This window comes from Pleurodeles waltl, chromosome 3_1 (assembly GCF_031143425.1).
Source record: "Pleurodeles waltl isolate 20211129_DDA chromosome 3_1, aPleWal1.hap1.20221129, whole genome shotgun sequence".
NCBI classification, from domain to species: Eukaryota; Metazoa; Chordata; class Amphibia; order Caudata; family Salamandridae; genus Pleurodeles; species Pleurodeles waltl.
In genome coordinates this window covers 963,294,389-963,320,734 of record NC_090440.1, presented here as the reverse complement: position 1 = coordinate 963,320,734, position 26,346 = coordinate 963,294,389, and the positions used below count along the sequence as shown (strand labels likewise).

Genomic DNA, 26,346 nt, shown 5'->3' with positions numbered 1-26,346 from the left:
CAAATCCACGCGGCGGTCTTTCAAACGCGGTAGTCCATTGGCGGTACACACCGCCGCGGTCAAAATACACACACCTTTACAAAACACTACCCCATTGGACAATGTGAAAGACACACACCTGAAACACATACACACACCACTCCCACACACCCATTACAATATAAAACACACACCCACATCACCCACAAACCCCTACAACCAAAGATCAGAGACGAAGGAGAGAGAGACACATCAGAGAATATAGAGCTATACACACAGAGGCACACAACAACATCACACACACCACATAGAAGCACAAAGCACCACACACCAACACACTCATCACCACATACACCACCCCACACCTCATCCACACCACCCCATGACACCCCAAAGGCACCCACGCTTTTCGGACCAAGAACTCCGGGTCATGGTGGAGGAAATCATAAGAGTTGAACCCCAGCTCTTCGGCTCACAGGTGCAGCACACCACTATAGCAAGGAAGGTCGGAGCTATGGCAGCGGATCGTGGACAGGGTCAACGCGGTGGGACAGCATCCCAGAAATAGGGACGACATCCGCAAACGCTGGAACGACCTACGGGGGAAGGTGCGCTCGATGGTCTCGCGACACAACATCGTGGTGCAGAAGACTGGCGGTGGACCCCCACCCACCCCACCCGAATTCACAGCATGGGAGCAAGAGGTACTAAACATCCTGCATCCTGACGGCCTCGCTGGAGTACCCGGAGGAATGGATTCTGGTAAGTCGAATCTCAACTACTTAACCCCCCCCCCCAATCACCAGCATGCCAACTCACACCCCCACCCTCACCCCCAAACCCCCAGCACACATCCTCCCTGAGAATGTCTCCCCAGCACAACCCACCCCACCCAACACCAACCCCTGCATGCCACCACAAACAATGGACACCCATCACCTAAGCATGACCACTGCACATATCCATCCCCCCCCCACAAACCACCCTCACAACACCTCCCCCAAGGGAATGCCTGCACTGGGGGATAAGGGCACCCATAAATCGCACGCAATTGCACACACAGAAATAATAACCATACTCTCTCACCCCATGCAGGCCCCGAACGCCAACACACCGGTCAGGAGGGTCCAGAAATGTCCATCCCACCCCCGGAACAGGCCCCCTGTGATGACAGCAGCTCTTTCGACCTGGAATCTGATGACCAGCCCGGACCATCGGGGACCTCTGGGCAGTGGGTACCCCACACACACACACAGGCCACAGCAGACCCAACCCCCTCTGGGAACAACAGCACAGCTCCCACCCAGCGGGCCCATGCCTCTGTCTCTAGGACAGGTCAATCAGCGGTGTGTCTGCCACTACAGGGCACCCAGGCTAACCCAACACCCCAACAACAACAGGGACCTGGGGGCAGTGGTAGTGGGCACACCGTCCAGGGGACAGAGGCCGGGGGAAACAGGGCAACTCGGAGGGCTGCCGTGTGACAGGGGGGGGAGGACAGGCCCAGGGAACCCACTCTCCAAGAGGCCCTCACCACCATCATGGGAGCATACCACCACTCCCAAGAGACGATGGCGACGGTACTGGCCAGGTTCACCGAGATCCAGGCACAGCAGGAGGAACGCTACATGGGGTTCAGCAATGAACTCCGGAACATCGCTACCGCCATGGGGACCATAGTCCAGGCCCTCAACAGGATAGAAGACACGTTGCGGGACCATGTGGCACCACACAGGGCCCCTGTCACTAGCCAGGAACAGCCTACCACCTCCGCTGGCGCTAGTGGGCAGGAGGCCCCCACACAACCACAGCCCACCAGAACCCCACCTCCTGCTGAGGAACAACCACCCCGCAAGAGGAGCCTGAGATCCAAAAAAAAAACAGAGTAGGATGCCAAGACCCCCGCCAGCATGAGATACCCCCTGAAGACATCCCACTGTCCCACATTGCCATCCTGTCCAACCTTAAACAGCCCCTGCTCCATCCTTCCACAGGCATATGGACAATGCACCTGTCAGACTGAGAACTGGACTCTGCCATGGACATTACTCCACCCCCACCCATCACCGTTTTACTATCATGTACCAATATCTAAGCACAAAAAATAAAACAATTATTGCACATAAAACAGTTTGGAGTCATGCTGTATTCTCATCAAATGTATTACACATAACAGTTCAATATATGTGATGTCAATTAGTGATGACAACATACCAATGTCAATACGCTGTAGTTCATGGGCAAACCAAGCAGAAGTCAGGCTCTGACTCATAAAGCACTGCGAAGGGAAGGGAAAATATAAAAGTTTGTTGAAAAGAGCTGGGGGGAAACACAGAAAGTAGAGATGCAGGAGGCTCTAAGTAAATGGGAAATGGCGTGGGTGAATCTTACCTGTGTGCTACTGAAAATACTGTTGTATAACAGTTTCCCTGTTGTCTGTGTTCTCCCCGTCGTCTTCCTCCTCTTCACTCTCCACAGGCTCCACGGCTTCTACAACACCACCATCTGGACCATCCTCCTGCAGGAAAGGCACCTGGCGTCGCAAAGCCAGGTTGTGAAGCATACAGCAGGCCACAATGATATGGCACACCTTCTTTGGTGAGTACATTAGGGATCCACCTGTCATATGCAGGCACCTAAACCTGGCCTTCAGGAGCCCGAATGTCCTTTCTATGACCCTCCTAGTACGCCCATGGGCCTCATTGTACCGTTCCTCAGCCCTGGTCCTGGGATTCCTCACTGGGGTCAGTAGCCACAGCAGGTTGGGGTAACCAGAGTCACCTATTAGCCACACACGCTGTCTCTGTAGCTGTTTCATCACATATGGGACGCTGCTATTACGCATGATATACGCGTCATGCACTGACCCAGGGAACATGGCATTAACATGGGAGATGTACTGGTCTGCCAAACAGACCACCTGGACATTCATAGAATGGTAATTTTTCCTGTTTCTGTACACCTGCTCATCTTCATTTGGGGGTACTAAAGCCACATGGGTCCCATCTATGGCACCAATTATGTTGGGAATATGTCCAAGGGAATAGAAATCAGCCTTCACTGTAGGCAAATCATCCTCCTCTGGGAAAATGATGTAGCTCCTCATGAGTTTCATCAGGGCAGACAACACTCTGGACAAAATCTTTGAAAACATAGGCTGAGACATTCCAGATGACATGGCCACTGTTGTCTGGAATGAGCCACTAGCCAAAAAATGGAGGACTGACAGAACCTGTACTAGAGGAGGAATTCCTGTGGGTTGGCGGATGGGGGACATCAGGGCTGGCTCAAGCTGGGCACACAGTTCATAGATAGTGGCACGGTCAAGTCGGTATCGTAGTATGATGTGGCGTTCTTCCATTGTCGACAGGTCCACCAGCGGCCGGTACACGCGAGGATTCCTCCTTCTCATCGCAAGTCCCAGCGGACGGTGCCTAGGAAGGAGAATATGGAGCACAGAGTCAACCAACTCACAGGTACGTTCAACACAGCTTGCACAGTACACGAAAAGGTATGGATTGCTATGTTTGGATGTGTGGCAATGCAAGGCCTAGGCCTGTGTGACGCAGTTGAAATTAAGCCATGTGGGCCCTTGAAATGGCGGCTGCCTGACCTGTGAAGTGGGACAATGGGATGTGAGGTCAATGCGCTGGCGTGGCACACCGTGGCGGTAGGCGGTCGAAGACCGCTGTACGAAGCCGCATTGGTTAACATTGAACCCTATGGGATTCAGGAGCCAATGACGATGTGCGCCGGCGGTCGCGGTACGCACCGCCGCGGGCGTGACCGCCATTTTCTATCTGCTTAATCACTCGAGACCTGATCATCCACAGGAGAGGACCTATACTGCAAGTGCTGCTGTGAACTCGGTCTGGAAGTGACAATGGCTGCTGCGACTGGGGAAAGGGCCCCTGCCTTCACGTCTGAAGAGTTGGAGAAACTTGTGGATGGGGTCCTCCCCCAGTATGCGCTACTCTACGGTCCTCCAGACCAACAGGTGAGTACACTGAGTTCACATTGAATGGGTTATGCCTGTGTGGAGTGGGGTGGATGTAAGTTGGTGGGGTGGGGAGAAAATGAGGAGTGCAACGCACGACAGATGAGAGAATGGGCCACATGGCAAGGTTGGGGAGGGGGGAGCATGTACTCCAAACATGCAGAAACATCACGTTTTCTCTTTCCCACCCTGTACATGTCAAACAGGTGAGCGCCCATCAGAAAATCGACATTTGGCGTGCCATCGCCAAGGAAGTCCGGGCCCTGGGGGTCTACACCAGACGGGGCACCCACTGCCGCAAGAGGTGGGAGGACATCCGCCGCGGAACCCGAAAGACCGCCGAGTCACTGCTGGGGATGGCCTCCCGACCTAGGAGGGGTGCCAGTCGTACCCTGACCCCCCTGATGTCCCGGATCCTGGCGATGGCCTACCCTGATTTGGATGGGCGCTTGAGGACATCACAGCAGACACAAGGGGGTGAGTATCTGCACATTCTACTATCCTTACGCTCAGTTGAGGCGTCTGGGTGGGGGAGGAGGGCTGTGGGTGACAGTAGGCCAGGGCGCTTTCTGTAGTGTAGTCCCCTCCCTTAGACATGGCCCTGTGCCCCCGCCCCCCACCTCTGTAGGGTGCCAAGTACAGCTATCCATGGTCCTGCATCACCCATGTGCGCGTCTGTTGTCCCTAGACCTGTTGGCCTACTCACAAGTACTGAGTAGTGTACCCCAATTTCGCGGCTTAGTGCATGAGGCACCTGTGTCTGTCCTCTCCGCCAACGGTATTGACAAGGCATGCACTCAACTTCGTTTTATTTCTACCCCCACCCTTATTCTTTGTCTTCTTGTGCATTAGCATCAACAGGCGGAGGAGAATTGGCGTCGGAGCACGAGGGAGCTGCAAGTCACAAGGCCCCGGTGGGCACTGGAACAGACACCGAGGGCACCAGTGATCCGGAGGGCGAGGGGAGCACCACAACGGGGAACGGTGAAGACACCAGCAACACGGACACGTCCTCGTTTGGGAGCTCCCTAGAGGTGGCGGCAACATCCGGGCCCCCCGCCTCAACAGGTACAGCCGCCACCCAGCGCACCAGCCCCGCCCTCCCAGCAGCCCCTCAGCCTTCGCTCCGTGCCCGCTTGCCCAGGAAGGCGGGCGTCTCCCTCGCCCCAGGCACCTCAGCCCCTGCCCCAGTTACCCCTGCTGCCCTCAGTGCGGAGCTCATTGACCTCGTGAGGACGCTCATTGTTGGGCAGACTACCCTTTTGAATGCCATCCAGGGGGTGGAAAGGGAGGTGCATCGGAGCAATGCCTACCTGGAGGGCATTCATTCGGGTCAGGCTGCCCATCAACGATCGTTCACCGCTCTGGCCTCAGCACTGACGGCAGCCATTGTCCCTGTCTCCAGTCTCCCTCTTCTAACTGCCTCCACCCTTTCTCTGTCTCCTGTTCCTCAGCCTATCCCATCCACACCATCAGACCAGCCTGCACACACCTCAACACCCAAGGCCAGCTCATCCAGACACAAGCACCACAGAACACACAAGCATTCACCCAAGCAACACCCAGATGCAGACATACCAACAGTCACTACCACCTCTGTGTCCCCCTCCTCCTCGTCTCCCTCCTCCCTCCCTGTGACGTCTACACTCACACCTGCATGCACACCACCATCAGCCAGTGCTTCCATTACCAGCACACCCTCCACTACAGTCCTCACACGTGCAGTCACCACCCCCACTGCCATCTACACGTCCCCTGTGTCCTCTCCCACTGTGTCTGTCACCCCCTCTTCCAAGACACATAAACTCAGGAAGACACCCAAATAACAGCCAACCACCTCACGACAGCCTACGTCTCAGTCACATGCACCCAAAGTCAGCACACCTGACTCTCCTACAACCACATCCTCTTCCTCCACTTCCACTTCCATCACCACTACTCCTACCCTTTACCTTGGTCCTAAGAAATATTACCTCTCTAATCTTAACCTCTTTCCCTCCCCTGACCCACCCCCTCCATCGGTTAAGAGTCCCAAGAGCACCTCAGCCACCATCAGCCCAGCTTCGAGTGTCAAAGTGGTGCATGGCTTCTGGAGTCCACCCTTTGGCGGCAGTGACACTTCACTGAGCAGCAAGGGGACATCCAGCCCACCCCCAGGCAAGAGGACACGTAAACAGAAGGGCCGCCGTGAGAGGACTGAGACGGCTGCCCCCAAGGAGCTAACAACGGCCACTTCACCTGCCACAACAGCCAGGGGAGGCAAGGGCCCGAGAGTCCCATCTAAGGAGCGGAAGGGCAGCAGGGCGGAGAGGTCAGCCAGCAGGAGCGCGGAGCAGGAGGGCCCCGCAAGCCCCATCCCGTCTGCAAGGGACGACAGCAAAGGGCCCAGGACTCCGTCCCCGAAGGGGCCTGACACTGCACGGTCGGAGGGCGAGTGAGCAGGGTGTCCAGCCCAGGTCTGGCTCCCTAGACTTACTTGAAGAGCACCGCTGAACAGGGCCCCGTCGTGCAGAAGAGCACTGCTGAACAGGGCCCCGCCGTGCAGAAGAGCACCGCTGAACAGGGCCCCGCCATGAAGACAGGCACTGCTGAACAGGGCCCCGCCGTGCAGAAGAGCACCGCTGAACAGGGCCCCGCCATGAAGACAGGCACCGCTGAACAGGAGGGCCCCGCCGTGCAGAAGAGCACCGCTGAACAGGGCCCCGCCGTGCAGAAGAGCACCGCTGAACAGGGCACCGCCATGAAGACAGGCACCACTGAACAGGGCCCCGCCATGAAGACAGGCACCGCTGAACAGGGCCCCGCCGTGCAGAAGAGCACCGCTGAACAGGGCCCCGCCATGAAGACAGGCACCGCTGAACAGGGCCCCGCCATGAAGACAGGCACCGCTGAACAGGGCCCCGCCATGAAGACAGGCACCGCTGAACAGGGCCCCGCCGCGCAGAAGAGCACCGCTGAACAGGGCCCGCCGTGCAGAAGAGCACCGCTGAACAGGGCCCCGTCATGAAGACAGGCACCGCTGAACAGGGCCCCGCCATGAAGACAGGCACCGCTGAACAGGGCCCCGCCGTGCAGAAGAGCACCGCTGAACAGGGCCCCGCCGTGCAGAAGAGCACCGCTGAACATGGCCCCGCCATGAAGACAGGCACCGCTGAACAGGGCCCCGCCATGAAGACAGGCACCGCTGAACAGGGCCCCGCCGTGCAGAAGAGCACCGCTGAACAGGGCCCCGCCGTGCAGAAGAGCACCGCTGAACAGGGCCCCGCCATGAAGACAGGCACCGCTGAACAGGGCCCCGCCATGAAGACAGGCACCGCTGAACAGGGCCCCGCCGTGCAGAAGAGCACCGCTGAACAGGGCCCCGCCATGAAGACAGGCACCGCTGAACAGGGCCCGCCATGAAGACAGGCACCGCTGAACAGGGCCGCTCCGCCCCACTGGGCCCTTCCTGTCAAGCACCGCTCCGCTGGGCCCTTCATCTCAAGCACCGCTCCGCTGGGCCCTTCAACTCAAGCACCGCTCCGCTGGGCACCGCCGTCTCAAGCACCGCTCCACTGGGCCCTTCCTGTCAAGCACCGCTCCGCTGGGCCCTTCAACTCAAGCACCGCTCCGCTGGGCACCGCCGTCTCAAGCACCGCTCTGCTGGGCCCTTCAACTCAAGCACCGCTTCGCTGGGCACCGCCGTCTCAAGCACCGCTCCGCTGGGCCCTTCCTGTCAAGCACCGCTCCGCTGGGCCCTTCATCTCAAGCACCGCTCCGCTGGGCACCGCCGTCTCAAGCACCGCTCCGCTGGGCCCTTCCTGTCAAGCACCGCTCCGCTAGGCCGTTCATCTCAAGCACCGCTCCGCTGGGCCCTTCCTGTCAAGCACCGCTCCGCTGGGCCCTTCCTGTCAAGCACCGCTCCGCTGGGCCCTTCATCTCAAGCACCGCTCCGCTGGGCACCGCCGTCTCAAGCACCGCTCCGCTGGGCCCTTCAACTCAAGCACCGCTCCGCTGGGCACCGCCGTCTCAAGCACTGCTCCGCTGGGCCCTTCAACTCAAGCACTGCTCCGCTGGGCACCGCCGTCTCAAGCACCGCTCCGCTGGGCACCGCCGTCTCAAGCACCGCTCCGCTGGGCCCTTCAACTCAAGCACCGCTCCGCTGGGCACCGCCGTCTCAAGCACCGCTCCGCTGGGCCCTTCAACTCAAGCACCGCTCCGCTGGGCACCGCCGTCTCAAGCACCGCTCCGCTGGGCACCGCCGTCTCAAGCACCGCTCCGCTGGGCCCTTCAACTCAAGCACCGCTCCGCTGGGCACCGCCGTCTCAAGCACCGCTCCGCTGGGCCCTTCAACTCAAGCACCGCTCCGCTGGGCACCGCCGTCTCAAGCACCGCTCCGCTGGGCACCGCCGTCTCAAGCCCGGCTCCGCTGGGCCCTTCAACTCAAGCACCGCTCCGCTGGGCACCGCCGTCTCAAGCACCGCTCCGCTGGGCCCTTCCTGCAAACACAGTTCACGGGTCACTGTGGCCATCATGCATCCTCCTTGACCAGTGGAGCAATTCTTCCACCTGGTGGACTGTGGCTTTGCACTCCCCAGGATTTGGCAGTGGGCAATCCAACCACTGTAGAGACATTGAGAGACTGTGGCTTTGCACTCCCCAGGATATGGCAGTGGGTAATCCAACCCCTGTAGAGACATTGAGAGACTGTGGCTTTGCACTCCCCAGGATATGGCAGTGGGCATGGTGGCCCCTTTGTGGTTCTGGCGTCGTGGACTCATGTGGATGAGGTGCCCCCCCTTCCCTTCCCCCTGAGGTGCCTGTAGTTTTGTCATCAGATGCCCCTGCAGTGTTCTCTCCAAAGGACTCAGGTCTCGTGTGTGGGCTTTGCCCTTGTGTTGCTACACTTTGGCCCACGGACAAATCGTTAATACGTAAAATGTGCAGGACTGATTCTTCAGTTGTCCACTGCTGTGTATATAGACTTTTTAAATGTAAATATTTTTGCAAGTTTACCAATACTTATCGGAGGATATTTTGGACATAAATATTTATTAACAATTTGAAAATGTCATTGCATTTTTTACGGGGGTTTGGGTGGTGTCACTGTGACTTGTTGCTCTGCATTGGTGTGTATATATTGGGGGGGGTGGGTGTATCGCGTATGTGTGTGCCCGTAACCTTTCGTCCTCCCCCCTCCCGTGTGTCGTAGGTGCAGTACTCACCGTTGACGTCTGCAACGGAGTTCGTACTCGTGGTAGATGAGCAGGTAGACGAGAGCAGGTATGATGTTCAATTCGGGTTCCATGCTGTCCTCCGTGCTCGTGGAGTGCGTAGAGGTGAGCGCTTTCACATTCGTAGTCTGTTTCCACCGTGTTTTTATCGCCGGTGCTCCCGCCCCGGAAAAGGTGGCGGATTGGTGGGTCGTGATGGTGTGGGCGGTACATTGTCTGCCGCCTGCCTGTTGGCGGTGACCGCCGCGCTGTTTGTTTGTCCCGCCGTGGCGGTCGGAGTGTTAAGTTGGCGGGCTGGGTTGGCGGTTCCCGCCAGGGTCAGAATTCCATTTTTTGGACCGCCAGCCTGTTGGCGGGTTGGCCGCCGCTTTATCACCGACCGCCAGGGTTAGAATCACCCCCATAGTGTGGGTAAACTGTGTCAACAATGGGTACTGTCTAACACGTTAGCCGCAGTTAAAGAACACCTGAACACACTTTCTGAAAATATAGACTGGCAGGACTCCTTGTTGGGTCCTAGGAAACAGCGCTCTAAGAGATTTGTATATGCGATGTATAATGAGATATGAAAACTTTCTCAGATAGAAGCCGCTGCTTGCTTAAGGCAGATAGATAAGGAAAATTTAGAAAGAACTTTGGCAGTTGGCGATAACGGTATGAACACCCTGTCCAACAGAATTTATTCACTCATGAACATAGTGTCATCTACGATTGATATTATTCAGTCAGACATGTCCTGTTTGTACCATGGACAAAGTCAGCTGCGTTCTATCATGAAGCTTGGTTGGACGTTACAAACATTGAAAAATGGTCGTGTTCCATGGAGGTACATTAACGGTAGTGAACTGTTTGCTGCTTTTAATCTCTCTGAGAAACAACAGACAATGGCTAAAATGGAAGCAGGTTTTACCATGCTTCATATAGAGAAGTTGGAAAAGTTGCCTTTTATGATAGCTGAGAGTCCTTCGACTGCCTGGCTTATACATGGCATTATTTATCTGCCCGTATCCACCTCTTGTTTTTCGCAGTGCTTGAAACATGTTGCCGTTGGCACCTATGAGCGTTTGGGTGATAGCTATATTAAGGAAGAGTGGGAGTTGCCTTTTGATTATAAATGTTTGAATGGCGAAACAGAAGTCTTTCTTAGCAGAAGCCACTGTGAGACTACTGTTAGTCATTCTATGATCTGCAAGCAGGTGTCCCTTCATGGCCACTGCAATGTGAGGGTCGCAAACTTGGCCTGTTTTCTTAAGGGTACTCCTGTCTCTTTGATTCGACCAGCATTTCATGTACTTACCAATGGCAGTTACGTGGTGCTGAGCAATCAAAGCTGTTGCGGTATGCGACCGGGCATTGCCTACACAATTTCGGTCTCGAAGGTTGTTACGTGTTGTGGACATGTTTTATTTCCCCCCACACAAGAGATAAAAGTATCAGAAATGTGGCCTCACATTGATACCATTAATGTAAATTATGACAAGCTGAGTTGACTAAAGGCGCTACTGTTTCAGAAACATGTTGCATTGACATCCGCTAGAGAGACGTATGCGCTCCAGATTGCGAGATCATCAGCCGAGATGCAATCCCTATTAAATACCAACTTCTCCAAGCACTTTGGTGAGCTGGTATCCAGAATATTGAATGCTTCGAGCACTACTGGGATTGTCCACTTCTTTAAGGCTGTCGGGTCTGGATTTGTATCCATCTTCCAGGCTATCTTAGGAGTCATCCCATTAGCCATCCGTTCACTCTTTTTCAGTGTGTTTGGTGGCTTTCCTATAATTTTGGCAATACTTGGCGGAATTCTGCTGCTGTTTTTTCTGATTCGCAGTGGTTGTCTCTTTACATCTACATGAAGAAATGGATCAACTGCCACCAGCGCACCTGTGCTGTGAACGCATGGTTCGGGTCTTCGATGTTTCCTTGCTGGAGGAACTAGAGTGGAATTGGTCATTGTCATTTCGACCACTCTTCTGCTGCGTGCAGCCGGTCTTTCGCTGCATTTGGTGCTTCTTTGAACATTTGCCAACTGTGTGCCTTGCCGTCCTGCCAGTCTCTCCTCTGGACCCAAAACTGCTGATGTCCCCGATGAGGGTTCATACACGGTCATGTCCCATGGGACTGATGCTGATCCGCGAGGCCACTTATGAGCACTCAGAGTTGGTTCTTCCATCTATGGACAATGGCACTGACGCAGGTGGACCCGCACTTGAGACTATTGCGCACTTTTGCTCCATGAATCCATCCGCCCAAGTGATCGATCTCACATCAGATGATTTGGCCTCATTTTTGGATGACTTTTTGCAAGGTGACTTCGGAGCTAGTCTTCAAGATCATGACTATAGTTCCACGCCCTAATGATCTACTTTGGCCTGCTGTGCTTGTCATGGTTGACTTTAAGTCTTTGTAGTATATTTTAAATGTTCGATTTTTTAACTATGTTTTTAATGTTTATTTGTTTGCTTTGGTTTTAGTTCAGAGCAGCATTTTAGCTTTTTGATTACCACACCTTCGGCGGCGGCCAGTACTGGCATCATATTTTTTACGGCAATGGAGAGGGTGTAGTGAATCCTAGTTTGTTTTAATGGGATAACAGGAGTTAGCTTAGCTTTCACTTGCAGACTCGTGCCCCCGTCACCTAGTGACTTTTAACCTACTTAGCTTGCTCTGGCTTAGACCATTTACTTAATTAAATCTTTTAAGATGGCTGCCATGTTTATAATTAGTCCCTTTTGTTTAGAAATATGTTATCAGTATCACCTCGCTAAGGCGTCATCTCATACAACAAAGACAAACAAACTATAGGGGCTCAGATTACAAATTACCGTCCCAAGCATGCAGCGTCATCTATTGTTTTGGAACAACCTACGTCAGGGGTCCAAGTAAATCTGTATAAATACATCACACTTTAGACAGATAATCAGAGGGATTCCGACCAAATACCATAACTGCTATTGATGCTGCAATTCGCCTTGGCGCTGACCCAGACTTCTTGTTCTGCCGAAGTCTGAGTTCAAAACCTCATCCAAGGTAACCAGGGTTGGGGGCTCCTTCCATGGACATGTCATTGGCAGATTAGGTGTAACATACCCAGCTCTCTTCTAGGTAGAAGGTTAGGCCTATTTTGATAGGGTACACAGACATATGATACGCTTCATGTGTTCCTATGCTAATACAAGAAGGTGGGGGGCTTCATAATCATGACCCTTGTCTTTAGACTTCAATCTCTTGTACTGTTCATTATCCTAATCATTGCAGCCAATATGATTTACCTTGTTATGTTGAATAAAAACTATTGAAACATGACAGCATCTTTGTTATTGCCTGTGTTGGGTTGAGATATAATATATCTGTGAGAAAGGGGTAATCTCCATTTAACCACAACATTCCCTGAGATGTTGTATTTCTGAGTCCATGCATAAAGGCTGCCACAAATCATCTTTGACCGTTCGGGTTATTGGTGAGGTACTGCTAGTGAGCAGGAAGGGTTGAGACTACAGTTGCGACTTCTTGTAGGACAGGAATAGTCACCTACAAACATAAGTACTGTCATCCCTAAACCAGCAGTCTTGCCCGGGGCAAGAGTCCAAACTACGACAGCCTGTAAAGTTTTTTTTCAAGGCAGGCCTGTCTAACATATATGAAGATGTGCAGAACAGATCAAACATCACTTATGAAGCACTAGACAACAACATACCTCATTCAGGAAATATGACAATGTTCTGCATTTTATATCAACGGCATCAGTCTTTCTACCAAAAACGCTTGCTTTGAGGAAGCTCACAACTTACATATGAAACATGTGTCGGCTGATTCATGTGTATGAGGTAAAGAAAAATGCAACGATTTTTTTCACCCTTTGCAACCGAAGAAAATTGAGTTTTATTTTACATTTGAATATTTTAGCCATGAATTTAACAGTGGTTGATTCAACTTTCTGTCATTTCTGAAATTTTCAGAGTATGAATAGCAACACCAGAGGACACATTTAGCACGACACTGCAATCTAAAAACCATGAGCAGTTCCAGGAGTGACAGAAAACCTTCTAGCCGGCACCACTATAATAACAGCATCGAAGTCCTATGGAATCGGCGATTGCTGCGCTACAAAACAGCTATAATTCAACATTCCTATGCAATTATATGTGTCTCTGCATCAATACATATCACCATGAGAGGCACATGGAAACAAACTATTTCAAAATGCATCTGTTTTTTTATTTTACAATTTTACCATACGTATTGGACATCGTTAATTCATAACATTCAGTGTAAGAGAAAAACAGAAAAGCCTGTTAACTTCTAATTAGAGAAAAATGCATTAAATATCATTTAATCACCATAGTCTTACATAATTCCCAGGGCTTCCAATTACAAAACTGCACCACAGAAATAAGTACTATTTGCTGTTTATTGACGGCAAAGAAGAAGACCGCAGACCTTTATTTATGATGAGAGCATAAGAGAATATAAAAGATCTTGAATGTCCCAGGGATGAAGTGGTGGAAAATTCCAACAAGTGTTCCAGCCATATCAGAGTCCGCAAACAGGAGTCCTGCGTGACTTTCCGATGTCCCAGTCAAGGTCTTTCAAGCAGCTCACCAAGTGTCTCTGCATGTGAATTTTTAGTCTACTCTCCAGGTGTCACCAACAACTCACATTCATGTGTCTATCGTGAAGTCTCATGCAGTGGACATTTCTGGTGACTGAGTGTGACTCCGACTGTGACTGCAGGTGTCCCGAGCAATGAGTGTTTTATGTGACTCGACATGTCTCATACAGCAAGTAATTAATGTGACTCGGCAGGTGAGACTTCACTATCTCAGATGAAGGGGGTCATTATCGACAGATATGGGGTGGGGGTAATGGAAATTATGGATTGGAAGCACTGCAGGAATACGATTTTGTAGAGTGTATTCATATATAAGGATATTGGGGGATTTTCTAGTTGAAAGAAGATGTTGCTTGTGGCACTGTTTTCTAGTCGAGGCCGTGTTTGTTTTTGCTGGGTGAGATTTTTAGAGGTATGGGTAGAGATGCTTATTAGCATGGATTGTCTGGACAGTTTTTTGTTTACAAAAGATATCTTTGGAAGGTATGTGTAGGGAATGTATTGCTTAAGGATGATGATTTTTGGTGGGGATTACAGTAGCAGATCTTATTGTTAAAAGAGCTAGTGGAATTTCTGGCAAAAAATGTTGAAATATTTCAAAGATGTTTATTGATAGGGTCTGCACTAGGAAATACTGCTCAAAGGAAGGTGTTTTTGACATGGATTATATGGTATCTTCCTGTTGAAGGAACAAAATTGATGGAGGGTGTTGTGGGTTTATTCTTTTTGGTGATGGAAGTAGGTTATTTGCAGCCATTCCGTGGGAGTTTCTTCCTAATGGAACATATATATTGTTAGGGAACATATAGGATGAGGGAGTTTCATGCAACATAATTACTTTTGTGTTGGAACTGACTTTAACAGGGGTTTATTTTTTATTTGAAAACGCTTCTCAGTAGGTTTTGGAGGGGTGGTTCATCAGCATTTTCTTGTTGACCGGGTGCAGGGGTGGCGACCACTATGAGAGGCGCTTGTCAGATGAAAGTTGGCAGTGTCTATACTAAGCTTCCTTCCTGTGTAATATGTGTAGAAGGGTCTGGCTTCGTACATAGTGATTGATATTGTAAATATGGATCAGGAGCACAGTGGCTGAAACCACGGGAATTAACAAAAGGTTTTCCAAACGTATACATATTGAAATCAAATTTCGTTTTCACATGCATTTCAACGTTCTGTGCTCTTCCCTGTTTTCCAGGGCTTCAGATGAGATGACTACCTTTAATTGCTGGGTGGCGTTGACAGTAATGATTAGAAATATATTTCAAGTGGACACAAATATCTTCCCTGAAGTGGTTTATGGAATTTTCAGACATGAAGGTGCTTACTGAGGTGGGTCACCAGGCCTAGCTTCAGAATGTACTACATAACTATTCCTCTGCTCTAGTCTGCACAGACCAAATGAGCTTACTTCCAGAGCAAGCTCCCTCTCTGGTTCTCAGTTTTGTAAAAAGGACCAAGCTCCACAGCACAGATATGCGCACCAATTCAATTGTATTATTTCCCTTTTTATTGTGTCATAAGTGGAAATCCAGCCACATGCACCTTTGTGGCAACGTCTTGGCACCCACTCGAGTGCATTTACCAAACGTCACTGGTGCAGGTCAAGGTTGTGTCCTTCCAGCCGTGCTATTTTGACATTTATTGAGCATCTTGATCAGTACAGGAGGCAGAGGTGATATCTGTGATTATGCCCATCTGAGAGGTTCCCACACCATTGTTTTCCCTCTTGGGAACATACTTTACATGGCACACGCTCCTAAACGCTCTACTGCAAACCAAGGAAGATACCCTTTTCAATGTGCTGGCACACCAAATAAATCAGTACATTTGGTACAACAAACGAAGCTACAAAACATCTGTGGTACTAAAGAACGCCGAGCATAGTGCCAGTATAATTTTCTAATACTTTTTTTGGACAGAGCTCTTTCTTTAAGCAGCTAAAATGTCTAATCTGAACAGACTGCAGCCCTTGATTCAGAAGTTGTATGACAGAATTTGATCGAGGTGTCTTCAGTGGCAGGAGAGTGGGCAGCATTTCATATGTTTTATTTTAACAAGTGCAAATCAGCTGGCTGGCGTGGCTAAGTGCTCTGCTTTTTTTGGCTCCTGGAGAATAGGGTAAAACCTGAACTAATTGAGCGTTACATATTGGTTTAAGAAATCGAAGCGAATATAGGCTCAATTTATTCGGAAGGTCACTTCATGTAAAAGGGTTCTGTTGTGGACTCGGAGTTTGGAGACTCTGGATAGGTCACCAGAGTTGTTGATTTCTTAGTGACTGTAGTAGTTGTTGTGGTTGTTCTTGTGCCATCCTCTACTGGAGCTGTGATTGTCTCTGTAGTTGTAAAAGATGTTACTGGCTCTTCAACAACAGGCGAAAGAGGCAGGTCCCATTTCTCAAAGTTATCATTTTGTGTTTCATGCGATGAATGCGACTGCTCTGATGAATTTTTGTTGTCCACAGTTATATATGTGTCTATGTTTATGGTTGTAGTGTAACAGGACATGGAGCTTATAATCGTTGTTCTTGTAACCTGCCTAGTCATTACTGTTATGGTGGTGATAGTTCTAGTTGTGTCCTGTATGGTGATTAAAATGATCAGCATCCCATCAACATTTCTGGTTTCAGTTGTTGTTATGGTTTTAGTTTCAGTTTCAGTTTGGATTTTTGTAACAGTGGGCCCTGGTATAGTTGGGGTACTTGTGTCTGTGATTGGGTATGTGCCTTGCGTTGTAGACTCAGATGTGTGTTTGTTTGGCGGCATAGATTTTGGAAGCTCAGAAGTATTTGGCTCAGGAGCTGGAGGCTCAGGTGTGGGAGGATTGGGTGTGTGAGCCTCAAGTGTTTGTGCATTGGATGTTGGAGGCTCCGATTTTGGATACTCGGCTGTGGTTGCTTTGGGTGTGAGTGGCTGTGGTGTGGGAGGCTCGAGAGTGGGAGCCTCAGGTGTTGGAGGCTTGGGTGTTGGAGGCTTGGGTTTGGGAGGCTCGGGTGTTGGAGGCTCAGGTGTTGGAGGCTCGGTTGTTGGAGGCTCAGGTGTTGGAGGCTCAGGTTCAGGGGGCTTGGATGTTGAAGGCTCAGGAGTATGAGGCTCATGTGTGGAACACTCAGATGTTGGAGACTCAGGTGCTGTAGGCTCAGGTGTGGGAGGCTCAGGTGTTGGAGGCTTGGGCGTTGGATGCTTAGCTGTGGGTTGCTCAGGTGTAGGGGGCTCAGGCGTGGGAGACTCAAGTGTAGAAAGTTCAAGTGTTAGTGGCTCTGGTGTTGAAGGCTCAGGTTTTGAAGGCTCGGATATAGGGGGGTCAGGTGTGAGAGACTCAGGTGTGGAAGGCTCAGGTGTTGGAGGTTCGGGTGTTGGGGTTTTTTGAGTAGGAGGTTCGGGTGTGGGTGGATCGGGTGTGGGAGGCTTGGGTGTTGGAGGCTCAGGGGTAGGGGGCTCAAGCGTGTGAGGAACAGGTTTAGGAGGCTCAGGTGTTGAAGGCTCGGGTGTAGGGGGCTCAGTTGTGTGAAGCTCGGGTGTGAGAGATTCAGGTGTTGGAGGCTCAGATGTTGATTGTTCTGGTGTTGGAGGCTCAGGTGTGGGTGGCTCCTGTGTGGGAGGCTTGGGTGTTGGAGCCTCGGTTGTTGGTGGCTTATGTGTTGGGCGCTCAGGTGTGTGAGGCTCAAATGTTGGAGGCTTGGGTGTTAGAGGATTAGGTGTGGGTGGCTCCTGTGTAGGGAGCTTAGGTGTGGGAGGCGCAAGTGTAGGAAGTTCAAGAGTTAGAGGTTCTGGTGTTGAAGGCTCAGGATTTGAAGGCTCAGATATAGGGGGCTCAGGTGTGGGAAGTTTGGGTGAGGGAGGCTCAGGTGTTGGAGGCTTGGGTGTTGAGAGTTTTGGTGTAGGAGATTCAGGTGTAGAAAGCTCAGATGTTGGTGGCTCTGGTGTTGAAGGCTCAGAATTTGAAGTCTCAAGTGTAGGGAGCTCAGCTGTGGGTGGCTCGTGTGTGGGAGGCTCGGTTATTGGTGGCTCAGGTGTGGGAGGCTCAAATGTTGGAGGCTCGGGTGTTGGAGGCTTAGGTGTGGGTGGCTTAGGTGTAGGGGACTCAGGTGTGGGACGTGCAAGTGTAGGAGGTTCAGGTGTTAGTGGCTCTGGTGTTGAAGGCTCAGGTTTCGAAGGCTCGGATATAAGGGGCTCAGGTGTGGGAGGTTCGGGTGTGGGTGGCTCAGGTATTGGAGGCTTGGCTGTTGGGGGTTTTGGTGTAGGAGGTTCAGGTGTTGGTGGCTCGGGTGTGGGAGGTGTAGGTATTGGAGGTTCCAGTGTAGAGGGCTCAGGTGTGGGAGGTTCAAGTGTAGGAGGCTCAGTTGGTGGCTCTGGTGTTGAAGGCTCAGGATTTGAAGGCTCGGGTGTAGGGAGGTCAGGTGTGGGAGGCTCAAATGTTGGAGGCTGAGGTGTTGGGTGTTTTGGTGTAAGAGGCTTATGTGTGGGTGGCTCTGGTGTGGGAGGCTCAGGGGTTAGAGGCTTTGTTATTGGTGGCTCAGGTGTAGGAGGCTCAGGTGTAGGGGGCTCAAGTGTTGGAGACTCAGGTGTAGCGGGCTCAGGTGTCTGAAGCTTAGGCGTAGGAGGCTCATGTGTTGGTGGCTCTGGTGTTGAAGCCTCAGGTTTAGGGGGCTCAAGTGTGGGAGGCTCGGGTGTGGGAGGCTCAGGTGTTGGAGGCTTGGGTGTTGGGGGTTTCGGTGTAGGAGACTCAGATGTGTGTAGCTCAGGTGTGGGGGGCTTAGGTGTTGGATCCTCAGGTGTAGGGGGCTCAGGTGTGGGGGGTTCAGGTGTAGGAGGTTTAGGTGTTGGTGGCTCTGCTTTTGAAGGCTCAGATGTAAGGGGCTCAGGTGTGGGAGGCTCAGGTGTTGGAGGCTTGGGTGTTGGAGGCTTGGGTGTTGGGGGGTTTGGTGTAGGAGGCACAGGGTTGGGTGGCTCAGGTGTGAGAGGTCCAGTTGTTGGAGGCTTAGTTGTTGATGGCTCCAGTGTATGGGGCTGAGGTGTGGGAGGCTGGGCTGTATGAGGCTCAGGTGTTGGTGGCTCTGGTGTTGAAAGCTCAGATTTTGAAGGCTCGGGTGCAGGGAGCGGAGGTGTGAGAGGCTCAGGTGTGGAAGGCTTAGGTGTAGTGGGTTCCTTTGTTGAGGGTTTTGGTGTGGGCAGCTCGAGTGTTGTAGGCTCAGGTATAGGGGGCTCAGGTGTTGGAGGTTTGGGAGTTGGAAGGTTGGGTGTGGGAGTCTCAGGTTTGGAAGGCTCTGGTGTTGGAAACTTGGTTTTTGGAGGCTCAGGTGTTCTGAGCTTAGCTGTTGAAGGTTCAGGTGTTGTAAGCTCGGTTGTTGGAGACTTTAGTGTGTGAGGCTCAGGTGTTGGAGGCTTGGGTGTTCGAAGTTTGGTTGTTGGAGGCTCAGGTGTTAGAAGCTCAGTTGTTGAAGGCTTTAGTGTTTGAGGCTCAGGTGTTGGAGGCTTGGGTGTTGGGGCTTTGGGTGTGGGGAGGCCAAGTGTTGGAGGCTCAGGTGTAAAAGGCTTACTTGTTGATGTTGCTGATCTGGTTTGTGTTGGCACTGGTGAGGGTGTAGTTGTTGTTTCAGTAGTAGTTGATGTGGATGTTGTCATTTTGGTAACTGTGGCAGTGGTTATTTTTTCTGTTGTTGGTTTTTTTGTTGTTGGTGATGTAGTGGTAGTTGTTAGTGATGTGGTACGTTGTGCAGTGGTCATTGTTGATGTGGTTGTTGTTGGTGTAGTGGTAGTTGCTGTTGTTACTAGTGGTGTTGTTGTGGCAGTGGTCGTTGTTGGTGTGGTTGTTGGTGGTGTGGTGGTTGTTGGTGCGGTGGTTGTTGGAGCTGCTATTCGGGTTTGTGGAGTAATATCTGGATCTAAAAGGAAAACAGAAGAGGAATCATGAACTAATGATGACTGTTTTGCATTCCTCATCCAAATATGGATCACAAACATAATCAGATTTTGCAATTTTTTCAAATTTCAACAATACTTCTGTATGATGTTATCGAGGACTTTGAGGTACTGAGAACCTAAATATATTTGGTGCAATGCATTTAATAGTAAGGGCATTGCCACATACCGACATCGGAGAGTAATACTGTGGCCACTGACAAACACAGGGAACAGAGTTTTTATATTTGTCGTTTACAATAACATATGGATGACAGTCTGTAATACTGTAGGCAATGACACATGCCTAGATAGAAGTCTTTAACATCCTAAACACTGACCAAAGTCTGGAGCAGATTATTGAATACTGTTGGCATTGAATAATATATTGAATGGGTATTTAAATATTGTGGACATTGGTTCCCAAATAGATCAGAGCCATTACTATGCTGGACACAGATAACATCTGTAATCAAGTATTTTATATTCTGAACACTTGTAATATGTAGTATAGAATCTGTAATGAAACGGGTACTTACTCACAACTCTATTTGAATCAATGATATTCTTAATCATGGGTCACATCTGGATTAGAGACTGTAATACTGTGAGGTCTGGTGCATACCTGGTTCAAAGCCTGAAGTATTTTGGCACTGCCCACTTCTGAAAGGTCTTGTTGCCTACCAGCTCAGCTGGAAGGGTTGTTTATATATTCAGAACTCAGAGAAGCTGCTAGTACTTGCTAAGTATACATTTTTTCAGATTCCTCAATATTATAGTTTAGGCTCTTTCTTTTTGAATCTCTTCCTTTTCCAAACCACATAGATTTGGAATGGGAATGTTCCGTGTACGGTATGTGTTCGATCTGGCCGTCTGCAGGGTGGCCCCAGATTTTTGCCTTCCTTTGATGAACCTATTTTTGTCGGCTTTTCGCACTTTTTCTCTACTAATCAGTGGTAAAGCGCTCTCTCTTAAAAACAAGGTAAAAATGGCCTGCACCTGATTAATACATTTAGCTTACTTATACCTCCCATGTATATGGTACTACATGCTACTAGTGGGCTGCGGCACTCATTTTGCCACCCACTAAAGTAGCATGTAAAACATGCCTCAAGCTTCATTTTTAATTCTTATATGTCAAAACTAACAAAGGCCCTAAAGCTTCACAGGACTGGGTGCATGGTATTTAAAATGTAGGGTATTTAAGTTTTACAACGCTTGTCATTTTTCACTGTTGTAAGTCTATCTCTCCCATTGATTAATGCTCAACAAGTGATAACTTTGGTTTGGGGCCAGATGGAGAAATGCTGTTTGCTCTCAGGTGAATTGTAATTTAAAATCCTATTTAATGGTAAAGTTGGCTTTGAAATTTGTATTCTGAAAATTACACTTTTAGAAAGTTGGCATTTTCTACCTAAACCATTTGTGCCTTCTTGCGAATGCTCGGGAACCATGACTGTGAATGGCTCTCCTGTGGTACTTTGTGTATTTCTTCCTGGCATGAGAACAAAAGGGCCTTGAGTATGGCGCAAGGTTTTCAACTACTGCGAGGATGTCCTGCTGGGTTGTACTGAGCCCTTCTCGAGCTTTAAATGATAGCTGCAGGGCTTTCCCATCCCCTTCCTGTCTACTAAAGGCTGTTTGCCCTGCCCCTGACAAATGGAGCTCACACCAAGGATTGCTTGCTCTTTGTTGTCCTAGACTGATTGTAGCCAAACCCAGGAAAGTGAGAAGCTTAGAAAAAGGGTGTATCCCTCATTCACAGGCTGGCAGTACATATAAAAATAGCACCTTGGGAACCTATACCCAGAACACTCCTGGACCTATGGAAGATTCAGAAGGATTGTACTGCTGTCTGATCAATGAAAATTGGACCTGCTTGATTTGAACCCAGACTCCACAGAAGTGATTCCAAGGCTCAGGTGGCTGATCTTCTATTTGAGCTATAGGGACACAACAAGCTTCCACAGGCCTCCCTGCAACTGCCAAACTGACCAGCACCAATTGGACCTGCCTGAGCCCTGCTGCCCCTAAGTGAGTGCTGATCCTCAATAGATGCCCCCTGCCCTAGACCCTTGACTGACATCAGAGTGTTCTCCGCCTGACCTCTAGATGAAGATACAGATGTTTTGGGCTTCTTGCGTTCACAAAGGAAAACTCTTTACAACAAGAAATGACAGCCCGTAATGGTCACCAGTGCAAATTTCCAACGGGATGTACACTTTGTGCTAACAGTGACTGTCTGTGATAACCACCAACATGAAGGTCCAGCAAGACATGCAAGAACCTGGTCCCTCTATCCAACCATCACTCCATAGTGGACGGCCTGAACTTGTGACTTTACCCAGTTTTAGATAGCCACTGTAGGAGGCTGGCCTGGTTTGCAGTGGGTACCTAAGGTACTTACCCCTTTTACCATGTCCAGTTATCCCTTATTAGTGAAATGTAGACAGTGTCTAGAAACCAGGCTCTCTAGAGGTAGTGTGGATGAGCAGCCAAGGCCTAACTAGGAGACATGCAAAGCTCATGCAATACCACTGTAGTCACACAGTACTCACACACATTAAAGAAAATACTCAGTGTTGCAAAAATAAAGGTACTTTATTTTGGTGACACAAATGCCAAAAATACCTTAGAGATTATACTCCCTCAGGAGGAAAGTAATATACATAGTATATACACTAGAATGCAGAAATAGCTGTAAACACAGTTAAAAAACAGTGCAAATAGTGAAAATCACAATAGTTAGAAATGGGCCTAGGGCAGAGGTCTTCAAACTTTTTAATGCCGCGCCCCCCCCAGTTGAGAAATAAAAATCATTGGGCCCCCCTCAGAATTTTTCACAATTATTTTAAAAACATGGCAATGTTTAAATATGTCTAAACCTATTTAAACATTGCAGATAAGTACTGCCCGCCCCCCAGTTTGAAGACCTCTGGCCTAGGGGGACCACAAACAATATACTAAAATAGTGGAATGCGAAAGTTGGTTTCCCACCTAGGCAAGTGTAGGAGTGTAGAGGGATGCTGTAAGTGTAAAAAAACACCAAAGTAATAGATCCTACCCCAGAGCCTAGGAAAGCAGGAGTAAATCACAGTAACTTTCCTAAAACACACAAGAACATGTGATAGAAGATGCAAGAACCAGAAGAGACTGCAAGACACCAACAATGGATTCCTGGACCTGAAGACCTGTGGAGGAAGGGGACCAAGTCCAAGAAGCACTGAATGGTCCAGGGAAAACAGGAGCACTTGGTAACTCGGATGAAGGTGCAAAAGAAGAACCACCAGTGAAGAAGAACAGTCAGTACTGAACCCAAGAAGACAGATGCGGGTTCCTGGTTGGTGCAGATGATGTCACACTCCGGATGGATGATTGCAGTCTGATTTGTGTCACTGGATTCCGCCAACAAGCCTTGGCACACGCAAAACATGCAGTGCACTGGGGTACTGTCTTGCGTTGGGAGGCAAGCTCTTACCTCCACCAAAGTTGGACAGCTGGAACTCAGGACCGTCGGGACCACTTCAGTCCACCACTCGTGTTGCTGGATCCACATACTTCTTCAGGAGAGGGCACCCAAGCCACCGGTCTTTGCTGCAGAGGAGTGCCTGCTGAACAAGGGAAGTGACTCCTTAACTTCAAGGGAGATTCCTTTGTTCTTCTGCTGCAGGCTGAAGACTGGCAGTCCTCTGAGGATGCACAACCTGGAAACAGTTGCTGGCAGGAGCTGAAGATACAAAGTTGCAGAAGTCGTTTTTGCTTCTTTGTTGCAGTTTGTAGAGTTCCTGGAGGGTCCAGATGCAGTTTTTTCTGTACAAGGTGAAGCTAAGGATACAGAGGATTCCTGCTGGAGTCTTGCCATCCGAATCTGTGGAAACACCCAGGAGAGAAACCCTAAATAGCCCTGAAGGAGGGATTGGTCAGCTACACAGGTAAGCTCCTATCAGGGGAGGGCTCTGACGTCACCTGCTGGCACTGGCCACTCAGATGCTCCCAGAGTGCCCTACCAACATCGAATCCAAGATGTCAAAACCCAGGAACACTCTGGAGGAGCTCTGAGCACCACCCCTGGGGTGGTGATGGAGAGGGGAGTGGTCACTCCCCTTTCCTTTGTCCAGTTTTGTGCCAGAGCAGGGACTGGGGGTCCCTGAACTGGTGTAGACTGGATTATACAAGGAGGGCACCTTCTGTGCCCTTCAAAGCATTTCCAGAGGCTCTGTGAGGCTACTCCTCCCAAGCCTGTAACACGTTTTTCCAAAGGGAGAGGGTGTTCATCCCTCTCCCAAAAGACATTCTTTGTTCTGCCTTCCTGGGATCGAACAGCTCGCGCAACAGGAGGGCAGAAACCTGTATGTGATTTGGCAGCAGCTAGGGCTGCCTGGAAAACCTCAGAAGGCTGGTATGGCAGAACTTGGGGTCCACTGTGGAGGCTGCAGAGTGCATGGAATTATACAACCAATGCTAGAATCAGCATTGGGTATAATTCCAAGATGTTAGACACCTTATATGGCCATATTCGAAGTTACCATTGTGAAACTGGACATAGGTATTGACCATTGTCCAGTGCATGTGTAAAATGGCATCCTGCACTCACAAAGTCTGGACAAAATGGTCCTGGATGACGTGGGGACACCTCTGCTGGTGCAGGGGTGCCCTCACACACAGGTACTCTGCGCCCAGCCTTCAGGGTTGGAATGTCGGTATATGGGTGACTTATAAGTGACGTGGTGCAGTGAAAATGGCTGTGAAATGGGGCATGCACCATTTTGCACAGGCTGCAATGGCAGTCCTGTAGAAGCCTTTGCTTGGGCTTGGTTAGTTGGTGGTCCAAATTTGTGCTACGCATTCAGCGAGAGCTGCCTTTGGACGGAGTTGGTGGGTGTGTACAGTGCATGTACGGCGAGCCTGCGCAAAGTGTTTCTAGAACTGTTGGGTCTGAATATACATAATGACGTGGTCGGAATTTGAGGGAAGAGACAGACATCATTCAAATGTAAATGTGGTGGCCATCTTAAAGCAACAGAGCTGTTCTTATCTGCACGTTTTCTAAATCTATTTATACAGACTTTTCCAGTTTTTGTGTGACTATTGCTGCAAAGTGAGTGTCAGTATGTACCTTGGTTTACAGAATAAATACATACCATGTGATTCTGTGGATTCAGCAACATTTTTAAAGCATCAGCAGTGAATCTTTCACTATCATAAGTTAGGAAGAGTTTTGTATTATTTTATGGTCTGCTTTCAAGTTTGATAGTTAAGCTGTGTTTTTTCAGACATGCAATCTGTTAATCCTCCGCCATCATTTTTAGAAGCACATGGGGAACCAGCAATACCATGGAAGCAATGGTATGATGCACTTGAGGCATATTTGGGTGCTATTGGTGCATCAAGGTTCAGAGCACAAAGAAAAAAAAAAAATTGCTGCATTCCTTGGGATTTGAAGGCAAATCAGTTTTTAAACACTTACTGCATGTTCAACTGAAAGAGGGAGAAGAATTTGATGAATTTAAAGAAGCGTTAAAAATACTTGTTACCGTGTTGCCCTCCTACTTTGGTGGTAGTGAGATGTACGTTGTTTAGGAGGAACCAAAGAGTGGAGAAGATGTGAATATATACATATCTGTATTAAGGAAACTATCTTCAGAGTGTTGTTTTGAGGCATTTACGGATCATTTAATATATGATCAATTGATATGTCACTGTTCAGATAAATCCATCAAACAAAGCTTATTGTCTATGGGAGACCCATCATTTTTTTTGCTAACCAATTTTTATTGATTTGTACACATAACAACAGGTCGCAAAAGGGGCACAATTCATTAACACGGTGATACATTCAGTTATAAACTCTCGGACGAGTAAGGTCGCACAGCACGCAGGCCCGTTTACATATTCACGGGTGAGCGATGCCCAACCATACATCCCAGATCTTATGGTATTTACCCTCACACCCCCTTGCTTGGTAAATGAACCTTTTCATTTGAGCACATCAATCCATCCGCCTTCTCCACTGCTGTAGCGAGGGAGGAGTTTCAGAAGCCCAGCATTCAGCAATGTCCCTTTTGGCAATAAGCAGAGCTGTGCCCACCAGTGTGCGAGTCGCCCGGGTACCCCCCACGTCCTCCATCACTCCCAGTAGGGCTACCCTGGGTGAGGCCACCAGGTCGATGTTCATCAAAGTGGACAGTTCACCTAGGACATCTGTCCAGTACCGTTGGATCTTGGGGCATGACCACACCATATGGAAGAAGTCCGCCTGTGAATGAAGGCATCTACCACACCAAGAGTCTGGTTTGAGTTCGGCATGGGTTGGCTTCAGGTAAGCACAATGCAAAAATACATCTGGATCATTCGAACCTTGCAGATATTGCAAGGGTGTGTGGCGTCATCAATGCATCTTGCCAATCCTCCTCCTCCAGGGGGCCGATCCAGGACACCAAGCGGGCCCGCAAAGACAGAAGGGGCAGAGAGGCGTTTAACACCAAGGAGCGGTAAATATGTGACACCCCCACCCAGAGCCCCCATCATTGTCTTTGCCTCCATAGGACTAAAGAAAAGGATCCGAATGCCATTGCTAATGTGGGCATGTAATGCATGTCAGAGCTGTAAGAATTTGTGGAATTGTGTCTGATTCAGGGTGTATGT

General features: G+C 49.9%; 1 protein-coding gene across 1 annotated transcript in view; it reads right to left on the bottom strand.

The window, feature by feature from the left end:
- Positions 1–13,047: 13,047 nt before the first annotated feature.
- Positions 13,048–26,346, bottom strand: part of LOC138284823 (mucin-2-like) — a 53,452-nt gene continuing 40,153 nt past the window's right edge. The window contains exon 4 of the mRNA XM_069224009.1: positions 13,048–19,685. Coding sequence (XP_069080110.1) covers positions 15,997–19,685 — 3,689 coding nt within the window. The 3' untranslated portion in view covers positions 13,048–15,996. The remainder of the gene's footprint in view (positions 19,686–26,346) is intronic.